This window comes from Terrapene carolina, unplaced genomic scaffold (assembly GCF_002925995.2).
Source record: "Terrapene carolina triunguis isolate 2854851 unplaced genomic scaffold, T_m_triunguis-2.0 Scaffold238, whole genome shotgun sequence".
Classification (NCBI taxonomy): Eukaryota; Metazoa; Chordata; order Testudines; family Emydidae; genus Terrapene; species Terrapene triunguis.
The window spans coordinates 7,902,529-7,916,494 of NW_020664589.1; the positions used below are offsets into that span (position 1 = coordinate 7,902,529).

Genomic DNA, 13,966 nt, shown 5'->3' on the forward strand with positions numbered 1-13,966 from the left:
AGTGCGAAAATCCGAACGTTCGCTTCCCGGGGTAGGAAACAGGGCTGCCCAGAGGGGGGGGCAAGTGGGGCAATTTGCCCCGGGCCCCACAGGGGCCCCCACGAGAATATAGTATTCTATAGTATTGCAACTTTTTTTTATGGAAGGGGCCCCCAAAATTGCTTTGCCCCAGGCCCCCTGAATCCTCTGGGCAGCTCTGGTAGGAAATTTCAAGCGGAGAAGCTTTAGCAGCAAGTCCCCGCGCTCGCTCTACTTTGTGATTCTCAAGGGGGCAGCGGATAGTCCGCGAAATGCGAAAGAGGAAAAAGGAGACATTTGGTGTTGCTAACAGAGGCCCATCGGGCGGACCGTCCCTTACCCGCTAAATCCGCCAGAAGTATCCGCGGCAGGAATTGGCCAGAGCTGGAGGTTTTACGTTGCCAGCCAGATCAGGCTTTTTACAGACAAGCTGCAGCGGAAATAAATGTTTGCAATTCCCTTCTCCTTCATCTCTCGCCTCTGTCCTGGTGGCGACGGCTCTCTTCCCTGTTCAGAGGGCGAGTGCCCGTCCGTGCCTGGATCCTGTCAGACTCCGCAGTCACCTGGGACTGTTTGCACAGAGTTGCTGAGGAGACAACCCTGGAGCCCTGCTCTGCTGAGGCCAGTCAGCAGCAGCCTTTGCCAGGAGCCCTCCCTCCATTTTGGATGCAGAAGGGTTCTTGCTCCTGTTCAGTAATTCTCCCATTTGTTTTTCTTCTGCAGAGAATTTCATGGGTGGGAGAGAGACCCTGCCATAGGCCCAAAGCACCTGACTCCACCATCCCTCAGCTGCAGTTTGTTCTGCAGGCTGCCAGGACTTGTTAAAGTTGGGGCAGGGGGGAAGAGGACTCTAACTTTGTACATGTTTACCCCACCCCCTGACATCCCTCTCCTCTGGTCACGAAGGGTATGTCTCCAGTGCACCCTGAGCCCGGGTTGGCGGGACCTGGGCTTGTGGACTTGGTGTTTCCCTGCCCGCACTTGAGTGTCCCACTGCATTGTTAGCCTGGGTTTACGATGGTCAGACCCGGGTCTCACAGCCGTGGGAACGTGTCCATGTGGCACTACGCCAACCTTCTCATGGGTCTGCCGCTTGGGCTGCATCCACACTGCAAAAGGACAGGGCTTGGACGTGAGTCACGGCAGGACACAGGCTCTGACACTCCTTCCCCCCCGCAGGGTCCTGGGCACTTGCTGACCCGAGTCAAACTGATTTGTGTGTGGACAGAAGTGGGGCTTGGGCTCAAACCTGAGTCAGAGCCTGGCCTTAGTGCACAGTGTAGACATTCCCGAAGTTACACCGAATGTAGACTGCCTGGGCCTGTTCCCCACTGTCTTCGTTTACAGACGCGCAAAGCAGCTGTAAAACGCTCTAAGATCAGAATGGTACAAGGCAATAGCTGTTGAGACTCTGTTACATGCCCACTGATGGCAGCATAACTTGCACCATGTCTCCTCCGGATTTGGCCCTGGGATTGGAACTCACAGCAGAGAAGGGATCAGTGAAACTCCGCTCAGAGAAATGGAGTTGCTCCACCAGTCGGGATACCAGGGAGCTGCTCCCCGTCCACAGAATCAGGTGCCTGACAGTGGAGTTTGGTGCCCAGCATCCTGTCCTCTCTCTTACCAGCTGATTATTCCCCAAGCACCAAGAGTAACTTGACCTGTTACTCTACTGGATCATAGCTGTGGACAGGGGTCACCTGAGCAAGATCGAGTGATGGAGCCCCACGAGCAGGAATGCAATTAACCCCGCTTGCGTCACCACCGTGAATCAGCAGCGCTGTGTCTGAATGGAACAGGCCTGTTTGGGACTCCACATGTGTTTGCATGCACGATTCATAGGCGCGGGCACACACGTGTAGCCATACAAACCTCGGCCCATGTGCTTTTGACGTGTATATCACTCCAGATCTCTCTTTCCCTTCTCAGGATGGGAGGATCGAATTTTCGGAATTCATCCAGGCGCTGTCGGTCACTTCCCGAGGGACCCTGGATGAGAAACTGCGGTGTAAGTCCTCAGTTCAGTTTGAAACCAGGAACTGCGTCTCTCTGTCTGTCCCCCCACTTCCGCCCTTGAGCCCAGAATAGCAAGAGGCAGCCATGCAGTGAGCATCTGCCCAAGCAGGGAAGAGCTCTGGAGAGGGGTCTCACTGGGTATGTCTAACCTGCAGCCGGGAGCGAGGCTCCAGCCGGCCCACAGACTGGGGCTAGGGGAGCTCCCACTCGCAATCTAAGAATAGCTGCGTGGGCGTTGCTTGAACGCTGTGGCTCGGGCTGGAGTTGGGGCTCTCAAGCCCCGGCACCATTCTGCGGAGTCCGAGGCGGAACGTCACAGCAGTGCCCACACGGCTCGTTTCCGTGCGCTAGGGCGAGCTCCGCTAACACAGAGCTGGGGGGACGCTCACGTCCAGTTGCAGTGTAGAGTCTGTTGCGCCAGGGCTCTGTCTTGGGATCTCATTGCAGGCGTTGGCCTCGTACAGCCCTAATTAAAACAGGGAGACACTCGCCGGGGTGCAGGAAGGGAGGTTCCCAGAGGAGAGAGCTGGGCGCTAACTTACTGTGTGTGCATTAAGGTGCTTAGGAAACCTGGCGGACTGACAGCCCTGCAGAACGGGGGCCTCTCTTTATCCACAGCACAGGTCCAGTGCAGGCGGCAGCAAGGCAGGGCTCCCCCTCGCTGCCCCACTATTCTGCCCCTGCCCGCAACTTGAAGGTCCTGGCCTGGGGCGTGGGGGCCAATCAGTCTCCAGGACCCATTCAGTTCTTGGCCTCTGAGTTGAGACTGGCCAGGGAGTGCCAGTGACGTCTGTGCCCTGGGAAGTGGTCCCCAGGAGATGGCTTGTTCCTGGCACAGACAGGCCACTAAGAGCCGTCAGACTCTGCTGCCAGCCCAACCTGCGTTCACACTGGGTGCTGCCTGCCCGCTGGCGCCCGGCGCGTCCTCAGTAATTCAGTGTCACTCTTGGTTTCAGGGGCGTTTAAACTGTACGACTTGGACAACGATGGTTACATCACGAGGAACGAGATGCTGGACATCGTAGACGCTATTTATCAGATGGTGGTGAGTGTCCGGGGGAGGGGGAGAGGATGCGGGGGGAGAGTGCTCCGCAATCCCACTCGCATTCAGATCCGAGCGGCAGATTCTGATGCAGTCCCCAGGAGTGCAGCAGGCCTGTCCGGGAGTCAATTAGCATGGCTCCAACGGGCAGAGTGAGGCAGGACGTGGGTAGCCCCCGTGGCAGGTCACCCCCCCTGCTTTTGTGGATATGGAGGGGGTTGAGGTGGGGAAGAGCAGGACAGCCTCCTGGATAACTCCTCCCCCTAGAGAGCAGGGTGCAGCAGAGGTGGCTTCCGACCTGAGGCTCCTGTCGTGAGCATGTGACCCCCATCAGCATCACTTGGCTGCACAGCTGGCTGTGGGAGGCTTGTGTTCCCTCCCCGCCTTCCGAGACTGCTGCAGCCCCAGGTCCCAGTGCTGCTCCAAGTGGGGGCAGGGATCGGATCTGGCCCTTCGCTAGGAGTCTCCTGTGACTGGGATGCACGTGAGGTCGGCTGCGGCGGAGAGAGCAGGCTTTCTGCAGAGCGGATGGAGCCGCCCAGAACTGGCCCGAGGGGGCTCAGCTCTAGACCGGGGCATTCTTCACCTAATGCACAGAGAGAGTGAGACGCAGAGTCCCCCTAGCACCGAGGATGCAGCCCGGCCACAAGCAGTAAATGTGCGTAAGTTACGCTCTCTCCTGTCCCTACAGGGAAATACGGTAGAGCTTCCAGAAGAGGAAAACACACCTGAGAAGAGAGTGGATCGGATTTTCGCTATGATGGACAAGGTGAGACTCGATGGCAACTCTGGTGTGTTTTCTCCTCACCTCTAGGGGGCGGCGGCTGTCACAAGCCCCGCTCCTCCATCTCCCAGAGTGGGTCCCGCTCCCCCGACAGGTGCTGTGTACCATGAAACCCCCCGGCCTGTAGTCGTCTCCTCTCACTGTGGACACAAAATCTCGCCTATGCAGCCTGCTCAAAGCTTCTGCAGGGCTGGTGGGAGCCCCAGCTACTCAGGGCCTCTCGTCATCGGGTGTGACACGACGCCACATTTGTCAGTGAACCATCAGTCCCTGATCTAGACTTAGCCCAGTGGAGGGGATGTTTGCCGTACAGTTTCTTCCTGCTTCCCCCCTGCCCGTGAGCGTGGATTCTTGACCCCAGGCTGGCCTGACCAGGTGTGGAGGTGACGGGTGATCTCATTTCAATGCACAGCTGATTCAGCAGAGGGCTTAAACCCCAGTGGAGACTTAGAGCAAAGCCTGGGCTTGGGCGCTTGGCTGAATCCGCCTCTGGCAGGCTGGCACTTTGGGCTGGACTCCGCCCTGCTGGGCTAGAGCGGTGTCACGCCCAGGGGTGAAGTGGGATTTGCCCAGGTGTGTTTCCATCACCGCCGGCTCTGGGGGAAGGGCAGCCTTTGTTTCTACTGGAGGGCCAGAGGAGGCTGCCGAGTGGACCAGCGTAACTATCCCCTTAGCCGTAACCCCTCCCCAACCAGGGTGGCCAACTTTCCAGGCCTACTCTTGCCCACCTGCCCAGTGAGGGCTGCAAGGGCCAGTGGGGCAGCGCCAGAGGAATGAGGGGCCCTTCGAATCCACTCCTCAACGTGCACACGAGGCAGTAGAGAATTGGGGTAGATATCAGGGATGGGGCAGAGTCAAGCGGGGGCCGGGTCCAAATCTATCTGAATTTCCTTGGAGTTTGGGGTGAGGGGTGTTTGGCTCAAAGCTGTCTCTCTTTAATACCAAGCACAGATTTTTCCTCTGGGTCCAGGGCATTTCAATAAAACAATTGCTTGCAACCTATTGGCCATCGCCAGCTCTCACGGCCATTGCCTTTCAGAATGCCGACGGGAAGCTAACGCTGCAGGAGTTCCAGGAAGGCTCCAAAGCCGACCCGTCCATCGTACAGGCCCTGTCCCTCTATGATGGACTCGTATAGTCCCGGGATCCCAAGCTGAGGTAAGCCGAGCAAGGTGGCAGTGCTGGGGATCTCTGTTTATTGTAAGCAGAACTGGTGGTGCTGCCTAGACTTACGGTTGCCGGACACTGCCTATTTTCAGTTGCTTATAACTTTGCCAAACTTTAACTGTCTGAGCTAAAATTTTCTGTGCTGCGTGTTTGCCTCATGCTGAACTTTTGGGGGAGGGGGGAAGTTTCAGTTGAAACAGCTCAGCCATTTCCTAGAATGATGCTAGGAAAAAATACGTTATATTGCCCGTATTAAAAATAGTCTTGCAACTGTTTAATTGAAAAGGCCTAGCGCCCCCATGCTTTGGAGAAAGAGCTTGAAATTTGGCAGGTGGTTGGCCTTTATGTCAGGACTGTGCCTTGGCCACCCCCGTTAAAATCCACCCAAATATGGTCACGTTATAAACCTTTGAAAAAAATCTCTGCTTCCACATGCACAGTAGAGACTTGTTAGAGTTTGGCAGCTAAAGTCTCCAAAGATTCCATCTTTACTGAGCACGCTCCAGCCTCTCACAGCTCTTATGTGGTGACTAGACTGTGCAGGTGCCATTCCGTACGGTTGCCTGACACTGCACATTTTCAGTTGCTTCTAACTTTTCCAGGAATTGATCAGGGGTTGCAGGGACTAAGCAGGACTTTCCTTACATAAGAGCGGCAATATTGGGTCAGACCAATGGTCCACCTAGCCCAGTATCCTGTCTTCCGACAAAAACAACAAGCAGTACGGTGGCACCTTAAAGACGAACACATTTATTTCGGCATAAGCTTTCGTGGGTAAAAAACCTCACTTCTTCAGATGCATGGAGCATGTCTTCTGACAGTGGCTAATGCCAGATGCTTCCAAGGAAATGAACAGAACAGGGCAATCATTAAGTAATTGGACTGTCATCCAGTCCCAGCATCTGGGACAATTGCTCCTCATGGTGCTGGGGTCTGTTGTGGTGCCGGGCCCAGGAACTGAGAGTGGGCAGACAGTCTCTTCTGTGCTGTCAATGCTAGAACATAAGAACGGCCATACTGGGTCAGACCAATGGTCCATCTAGCCCAGTGTCCTGTATGCTGACAGTGACTGGTGCCAGATGCTTCAGTGGGAATGAATAGAACAGGGAAATTTCAAGTGATCCATCCCCTGTCATCCAGTCTTAGCCTCTGGTAACTGGAGGTTTCAGGGCACCTTGAGCATGGGGTTGCGTCCCTACCCATCTTGGCTAAGAGCCATTGATGGATCTATCCTCCATGAACTTACTAATTCTTTTGTGAACCCAGTTATACTTTTACATTTCACAACATCCTCTGGCAATGAGTTCCATAGGTTGACTGTGAGTTGTGTGGAGAAGTACTCCCCTACGTTTGGGCCTAAGTAACATGGAGTTAGCAGCAGGAGGAAGCAGCCACATTAGAATGCAGAGAGGTGAGGAACAGGGAGGAGGGCACAGGAGCCAGGAGGTAAGGGAAAGCAGAGGAAGAAGTGGACAGTGCAGTCTGGGCTATTCCTCAAGGGCTATTCCTCAAGCATTGTGAGGTGCCCCAGGGATGAGTGGTCTCTGTCAGGGAAAGTTTGGCAGCGTCCAGAGAGTGGAATGAGCTGGACCAAAGCCATGGACGTCACCCCGGTGTCCCTGTCAGGATGGTGCTGGGATTCCATCCAGGGGCTCAGAGGAACCTCCTCCAGCACATCTCAGTTCTCTTTGGCTGTAGAATAGTACCCTGAAGATTTGAGCATCCTAGCACTTAGAGACCATGCTAATAGCCCTAGAAAAAACCCAGACATCACTTGGGACTTTGAAACTAGGCTGGGGTAAAGTTTGGGGAATGCACTGGAAGGAGCATGCCTGTGTTGCCAGGAAGATGGGGCAGATATGAGGTCCAAGGTCTCCTCCATCTCTGACCCTCACAATTCCATAATTCAAGCCACACGCTGATGCAGCGTGAGGGCCGAGCAAAACCTGTGGTGGGTTCGTTTATTTTTGTACCCCTTTACCAGGCTGGTTCTTATTTTGCCACATCTGGGGTGGGTGGGGAGAGGGCTCAGACCCAGGGCTAGTCCCTACACCCAGATTTGAGAAGGGGTCTCCAAGAAATGATGCTGAATTCAGCCCATCTCTGCATAACATGCCCTCTTTCTTGCTGCTTTTCAAGCAGGGGCATGTTATTGGAATGGGGGGACCGGCACTAATTCGATTGGCGGTAGCTGCAGATGCTGCCTTCCCTGCGCATTATGTTCTCCTCTGAGCCCTAACTCTGCCTCTTTCCATCTGGGCTCGGCTGTTTTTAAGGCGGTATGTAGCAAACTCTAGTGGTGAACACGCACAAAGGAAAATGCAATATTGTCAGAAGGGAGCTAGTCGGGAATGCAGGGCAAGCTCCAATGGGGGCCCGGTGGGGCCCTGAACTCAGCAGCAGCCACCTGGCCTAGGGAAAGCTGCTCTTCAGGGCTTTGTGTGCAGTGGTGCAAAGAAGAAACTAAGCTGGAGAAGCCAGAGGCTGGAAGGGAGGAGAAGACAAACTCTTTAGTGAGTTACTGGGGGACGAGCGATTGTTAAACTTGGATCTAGTTGGTTCCAAACTCCCCTCTTGGGAGCTTTATAATTCCTACCACCCGATGGGGGAGTCGATTCCTTCCTACGACCTTGGGGGACAATCGCAAACACGCTTTCTGATTTTCAGGCATCCACAAGGACTGTTGTACACGATGATACAGTAAAACCTGCCTCGCTGTAAAGGCTTTTAAACCAGCAGGGTCCGTGGTGTGACTCACCCGGTAGCCGCGATGGAAGAGCCCCAGAGGCAGTTTGCAAAATCTGGGGATTGGGGAAGGCACTCGTGTGCTAAGCATCAGGAGCACAACTGGCAGGGTGTAATATTGAATAGCCCCCGCACATCAATATTCTGCAGCATTAATCATATGGGTTATTATTGAATTTTATCTGTGTATTGTGGGAACACACAGGGTCTGCACAGATGCAGCCCTTGCCCCAAAGAGCGCACATTAAGAAATGTCTCCGAAATATTGAATTACAACAGAAAAGTGGGGGTGGGAACCATCAACATTTTCACCCAGAAATTCCTCCGTCTCCCCCTTGGAATTCTTCAGATTTCATAACTTGGATGATGTTTCCCATTTTTGAAATTTTAAGCCCCCAGAAATGGGGGGGGGGGGGATTTCAAATGGAGGCAGCAGATTTCCCCCCGTTTACCCAACCAGCTCAACATTGCCAACAGCAAGCTTTCAGAAACTGGCGAGGTGCTAATAAACCAAGAGATTTAAAAAAATAATAAACTTTAGGTTCTGGCGTTGGAGCCTTGGATGTGTGTGGGGGAGTGTCATATTTCCAAACTTTTCTCCACAGCCAGGATGGCAAGAAACATCCTTTCTATTTTCAGTCAAAGCATAGAATAGAGTCTCACAAGAATCACCTGACTCCAGGAGCTGGGTCCTTAAGAAAAAAAAAAAGATGGCAGGACTTGGGATAAAATTATACGAGTTGGCAAGACTGACTTATCAATAAATTTCTTCTTATCTCTAGTTTTGTTGATTTAAACACAAGTTGACTTGCTTTCTCCTCTTCCTCCCCAACTTCTCTTTCAGTTGCCTGGGGGAAGATTCTTTCTGTGCCATCAGACCACCTCAGTAAAGAAGCTTGCCTGTCCCTCTCCAGCCTTCCTTTATGTTACACGAACAAGGGAGGCGCTTGAAGTGTGAGGTCATCCCCCGCACCCACTCTGCACTCTGAATTAACCGTGTCCATTTGCCAACTTCCGCTTTCTCAACAACAACAACAACAAAAGGGAAAAAAAAGAAGAAAAAAGAAAGGAAAAAAATAGAAAAAGAAAAAACAGCGAATTATTCAGCTTCTGGGGGTGGAAGGGATCATGCATCGCTGTGTGGAGACCCCTCCCGCCTCTCGCTTTTACTTACTTCGATTTTTTTTTTTTTTTTTTTTTATAGATTAAAAACACTAATTTTTTTACATTGTTTTCATAGAAAAGCGCAGCATGAAGCAGGAGCCTAAAGGTTCTGTTGAGGTCTTGGAGCGGGCGGCTGCTGCACGCCGTCCGAGTGCTTGATCGCCATCGGCTTCTGCTTTATCAGCGGGGGGGGACGAGGGGATGGACGATAAAAGGCGATTGGAAATGAAAGTGCCACATCCCCTGCGTCTCCAGCAGCAGCCCAGCCCGCGGCGCTAGGGAGAGCTGTATAGTTTCTGTGATACAGTATTGTGCGCTTTTTTTTTTTTTGGATGGAAAAAGTGAGGCTTTCGTGACTGTGCCTCTCTCTGTTATCGATAGCTTTATTTATTTGTTGTAACCGTTGCTGCTGTGTTTAGTCTTTCGTGGGTTGAAACACCGAGGTGATAAAAGTTGCAAGGTTTACACATTATGGCAGGGGGAGGTAGCCTGCGATTGCAGTGAAGCCAAAAATATTCTCCCTCCACCCCCACCCCCGCCCATATACTGTGCTTTGTCGGCTGGTTGATGTTTTACAGGGGATAATCTAACCCCCTTCTCCTTATTCCCATACCTCTAGTCCCTGCACCCTGCCCCCCCCTTCCTTCTCTTTAGAAACTCAGCTACTACCCCTGACAAATCCCCAGGCTTGGACTGAACGCTCTCCTCCCCTCAACAAGCTGTATTTCTGTGGCCCTTATGCATTCCTTTTGCCATCTTGCCTTTGTGTAAAGCAGAATGATGAAATATACAGTATCCAGACATTTTTCTGCATGAAAAGTATTAATGGGGCCAATATTGTTTGAGCTTTAAAAGGACCCTTCTTTTTGGAAAATCCTGGGACTGTCGTGTCTCTGTCTTGCGGGGCGGATGGGGAGTTAAAAAAATGGAACTGTATTACGTCCTTGCTAAGCCTCCAGGAGGTGGGGAGCCTGGAGTCCCTGTGGGCTGAGAACAGAGATGGCCGGTTGATTGTACAGTGTAATGTTTTTGAAAAGAACCAGCAGGTCAGTGGAGCTTAGGAGAGTTGTCTAAGCAAACTACAATTCATAGCTGTTTAAGGCAAAACCCAAAGCCTTGACGCTGTCCAGAGCTACACGGTGCCGCTTAGTGTCCTGGAGAAGGAGGAGGAAGAATGGCTATAGCCTCTTAGCGTTTTGCCACGTTTGCGCTCGTTTGGTAGTTTTAAAGTGCTCCTGCGTTTTGCTCTTCGGGCCGTGCATTGAGAGAAGTCTTGTTCAGTGGGTCACATCCATTCCTACGGCGCCCAGTTTGGGTCACAAAGATGGACCTGAGCTTTGATCAACAGGAAAACAATCAACAAAACAAATCCGGCTTTGCCCCCTCCCCCATTTCTGCTTGGTCTATCTCCACCTTTGGGCGAAATGGAATAGCAGAATAGACGCACAGTAGCAAACGCACCCAAGACTAGGGCAGGCATTTTGTATGATGGGGCTGGAACGGAAAGCCTCCTGCAGGTTTCCCTAGGAAGGTTTGTGCGGTGCCTGTACACAGAGCAATTGTCAAGTGCACCATAAACATCAGAGACCTTTGCCTTTCCACCCACGTTTTTGGTCGTGCACCCAGAGGTTGGTGCATTCCCCTGTTGTGCTAGCTAGCCGCAGTGTTTCTAAGGCTCTGATCACCATGGGATCCAAACACCAGGCATTGTTCTGCTTCAGACTGTGGGTAACAAGAACAGCTGCAGAGTAATGGATTGGGAGGCAGGAGGAAGAATCTGCTCTTGGGTTCTCCCAGGCAGTACTTGAAACCTCTCAGGGGAAACCTGTGAAAAGGGCAGTGACTCCATCTTTCAGAGCCGAAATTGCTTTTTCTGTATATAAATCCCAGTCACTGTGCCAAGCACTGCTTCCCCTTCCTTCCTTCCTCTCCCACCATATCCCTACAGTGTAACCAGTGCAAGCCGTGCTTTGCCAGAGATGATATACAGCCCAGGTGACCCAGATTTGGCACTCGAATGCCTGCAGGGTGGTGAATGTGGGTGCCTCTTTGCACAGGGGCAGATATCCATAGGAGGGGTGTCTCCTGTCTCCGTAGTCGGGCAGACTTCGAGATCGTCCACACACCAGAGCTACATAGATTTGAAACATGAACTCCGGCTCCAAAAACAGCTGACTTCAGTCGCTGGAACTAAAGCAGAAATGTCCATTAGCTGTCACCAGCATTAAGGCTTCTCTTCTGCGTAGGCTGCGCTAGGGGCGATATGGGGACACACAGTCGAGTAAGGTCTGATTCCGTCCAGCCGTGACGCATTTGCACTAGCTTGTACATAACACTGGCTTTCTTCCAGTACTTTGCATTCCATGTTCAGTTCTCCATGTGTCACAGAGCACAGATGTTTTAGGATGGCAGCTGCCCCTCAATCCCTGCTTGCGATACCCGGGTTGTGGAAGCACAAGAGCTTTTGGCCTATCACAAGCTGTGGAAACCAGGAAGGCTTTTCTCCACAGTCTGTGTCCTCTCTTTACCGCCACGCAGTTACGGTGGAAGTTCTCCGAATCCTGTTCCAGAAGAAAGAAGAGTCAGCTGGTATTGTAACTTTCTAGAGCGCCGCCTGTTTTCTTGTTTTTTTTGGCGTGAAACGAGAGGGGAGTGCTCTACCCGCACATTCATCAGTGTAAGCAACTGCATCTGCCCTGCATTTTGCATTTAATACCCCAGTACCTTTTCTTTGGGTGGAGCTGGAAGTTATTTCTCATTATGTGGTTATAATGATGTCCTTCATCCTTCCCAGCGAGGTCACCCACGCTTTCCAGAGCTGTATTTTCAGCTACTGGGTCACAAATGCAGCTGGTATAAATCACTCCACTGACTTCCAGGGAGCAACTCTGATCGACAGCAGCTTGAGGACTGATCCCTGATGTTTGGGCAGCATTGGGTGGGAGGTCTCCTGGCCCACAGAACACCAAGCCCAAAGGCCTGGGCTGTGATCAGCACTTCGGAGCTGTCTGCAGTAGCCTCAGCCAGCCCAAGGTCCAACCAGCAAATCAAGGATTTTAAACAGCAGAGGTGGCAGGGGTGGAGAATTAACTCCAGGTGAACTGTACACGTCAATTTTGGCTCCAAGTCTGGAATTTTCAAATCCCATTAGTACCTAACTCCTAAATCCCATCCCTAGTGCAGAGTGGCCATCTATCTACGGTGGCTATTTATTCCCCACCCCCTGACCCAGCACTGGTAAAGAACTCTTGTCTTCTCCTACAGCTGCGTTCCATTTGTAACAATCACACAGAGCACTCAAACATCCCATCTGTATCGTTCTTAAGGACCATCCCCTTCCACATGTTTCTCTCACTGGTATCGGAAAAGCACAAAGTGTGGGAAGTAGCATGATCTATTTGGTTGCTTGTTAAACTGAGCTGCCAGCGATTGATTTGTGTGCACATCCGGCTTGCGTACGTCCAGACAGAACTTGGTCAGTATGCTGCGTCACGGACCTAGCTCCAGATCTAGCTTGAGGGCTTGGGGATGACTCATGCATTAGCAGGTCAAGAGAGAGAGATTTTGGGGGGAGAACCACAAAACTGCGTATTTTTGTTCCCCTCCAAGGCACCAGTCATGCAGTGAGGCCGGAGACCGTCCACTGATGGGTTGCGAATCCCATGGAGTGCTTAGCTCGACTTGAAAATGTGGTAGGAATGTCCGTTTCCCCTCTTGTTCTATTCACCAGCTAGGCTGGATATTCTGGATCGGCTCTGCTATAACTGATTCCTCCAGATAGAGGCCTCAAGCCAGAAAAGCACATGCTTAGGTCCACCTTTATTCAGGAAATCACTTAAGCAGGTGCTTAATTTTCATTCCTAAATAGAGATGAGTCCCTGGATTGGGGCGTGAATGATTTCTGTCATTACTTAAAATAATAACCAGCCTCTTCAGTAACTCCTGATCCTGAAAGCCCCAGGGGTGGAATGTTCTGAAACCAACATGGTTCCACTAGGAAATGATCCTGTATGAGAAGATACATATTGTACAGAAATAGCATCAAGACACTGCAGTTCTGTATGGTGAGAGGTTTTGTCTTGGGGCTTTGACTATGGGCTACTGTGGTATTGTTTTGTAAGGAGGGACCCATTGACTGTGACACTTCTTGAGGAGACTTGATCAACCTTAGGGAAACTCACCAAGCAACTGCTGCGTTTTATGGCAGGACAAATTCTGACCTCATAGGGCCTGATCCTGATCCCACTAAAATCAATGGGCCAGATCTTCAGCTGGTGTAGAGTCAGTGGCTCCATTGATTTTGATGGAGCTATGTCAGTTTATACCAGCTGAGGTCTGGCCCAGTGTGACTTTTGCATTGACTTCAAGAGGAGCAGGACCATAATATGAATCTGTTAGAGCCATTGCAATAGGGTTTTGAAGGTGTCGGAGGGCCCTGAGCTTTTCCTGGGTGCTGCTGGCTCTTTTGGAAAGCTTTGCTTGAAATAAAGGAAGCGAGACAAGGAATTGAACTCATTTACCATGTTCTCTGTAAGGGGACACAAGTTGTTTTTACACCCAAGAGCAAGGCCTCTCTCCCTTTGCAGCTGGGAGTTGGCTGGCTCCTGCTTTTCCCTACAATCTGATACGTTACAGGGATGGATGGGTGAAGAATGGAACATACCATCCCGGTCGTTCCAAGGGAAACTCAATTCCCCTGCTGCTTTGTGGCCAGAATGCTCTTGTTTTTTGGTAGCTCTCTGCGGTGCCGCCTGGCTCACCCTTTCTTCCCCCCAGGCTGGTCCCTTTCTGATACCGACTGGCGTTTAAGGTGAATGTGACACTTCTGTAACTTCCCCTGCTGATAACTAACTAACCGCACAAAGTTTATAACAATAGCCAGGCAAGTGTGAATGTATTTGTTCTGGCACTTTCCTCGGACAGGCTTTTAAGTTTGGCAGAGGCTTTTCACCTTCCAGTTCATTGTATGAAGGAGCCACCGTATTTCAAGGGACACTCTATCATTGGTCCAGCTCACACTGAACTAT

The 13,966-nt window shown here is 51.7% G+C and overlaps 1 protein-coding gene across 2 annotated transcripts in view; it reads left to right on the forward strand.

The window, feature by feature from the left end:
• Positions 1–8,954, forward strand: part of NCS1 (neuronal calcium sensor 1) — a 109,979-nt gene extending 101,025 nt beyond the window's left edge. For both annotated transcript variants that reach the window (XM_024193035.3, XM_024193034.3), the window contains exons 5-9: positions 1,951–2,029; positions 2,994–3,082; positions 3,771–3,848; positions 4,903–5,021; positions 8,620–8,954. In XM_024193035.3, coding sequence (XP_024048803.1) covers positions 1,951–2,029; positions 2,994–3,082; positions 3,771–3,848; positions 4,903–5,001 — 345 coding nt within the window. In that variant the 3' untranslated portion in view covers positions 5,002–5,021; positions 8,620–8,954. The remainder of the gene's footprint in view (positions 1–1,950; positions 2,030–2,993; positions 3,083–3,770; positions 3,849–4,902; positions 5,022–8,619) is intronic.
• Positions 8,955–13,966: the final 5,012 nt, after the last annotated feature.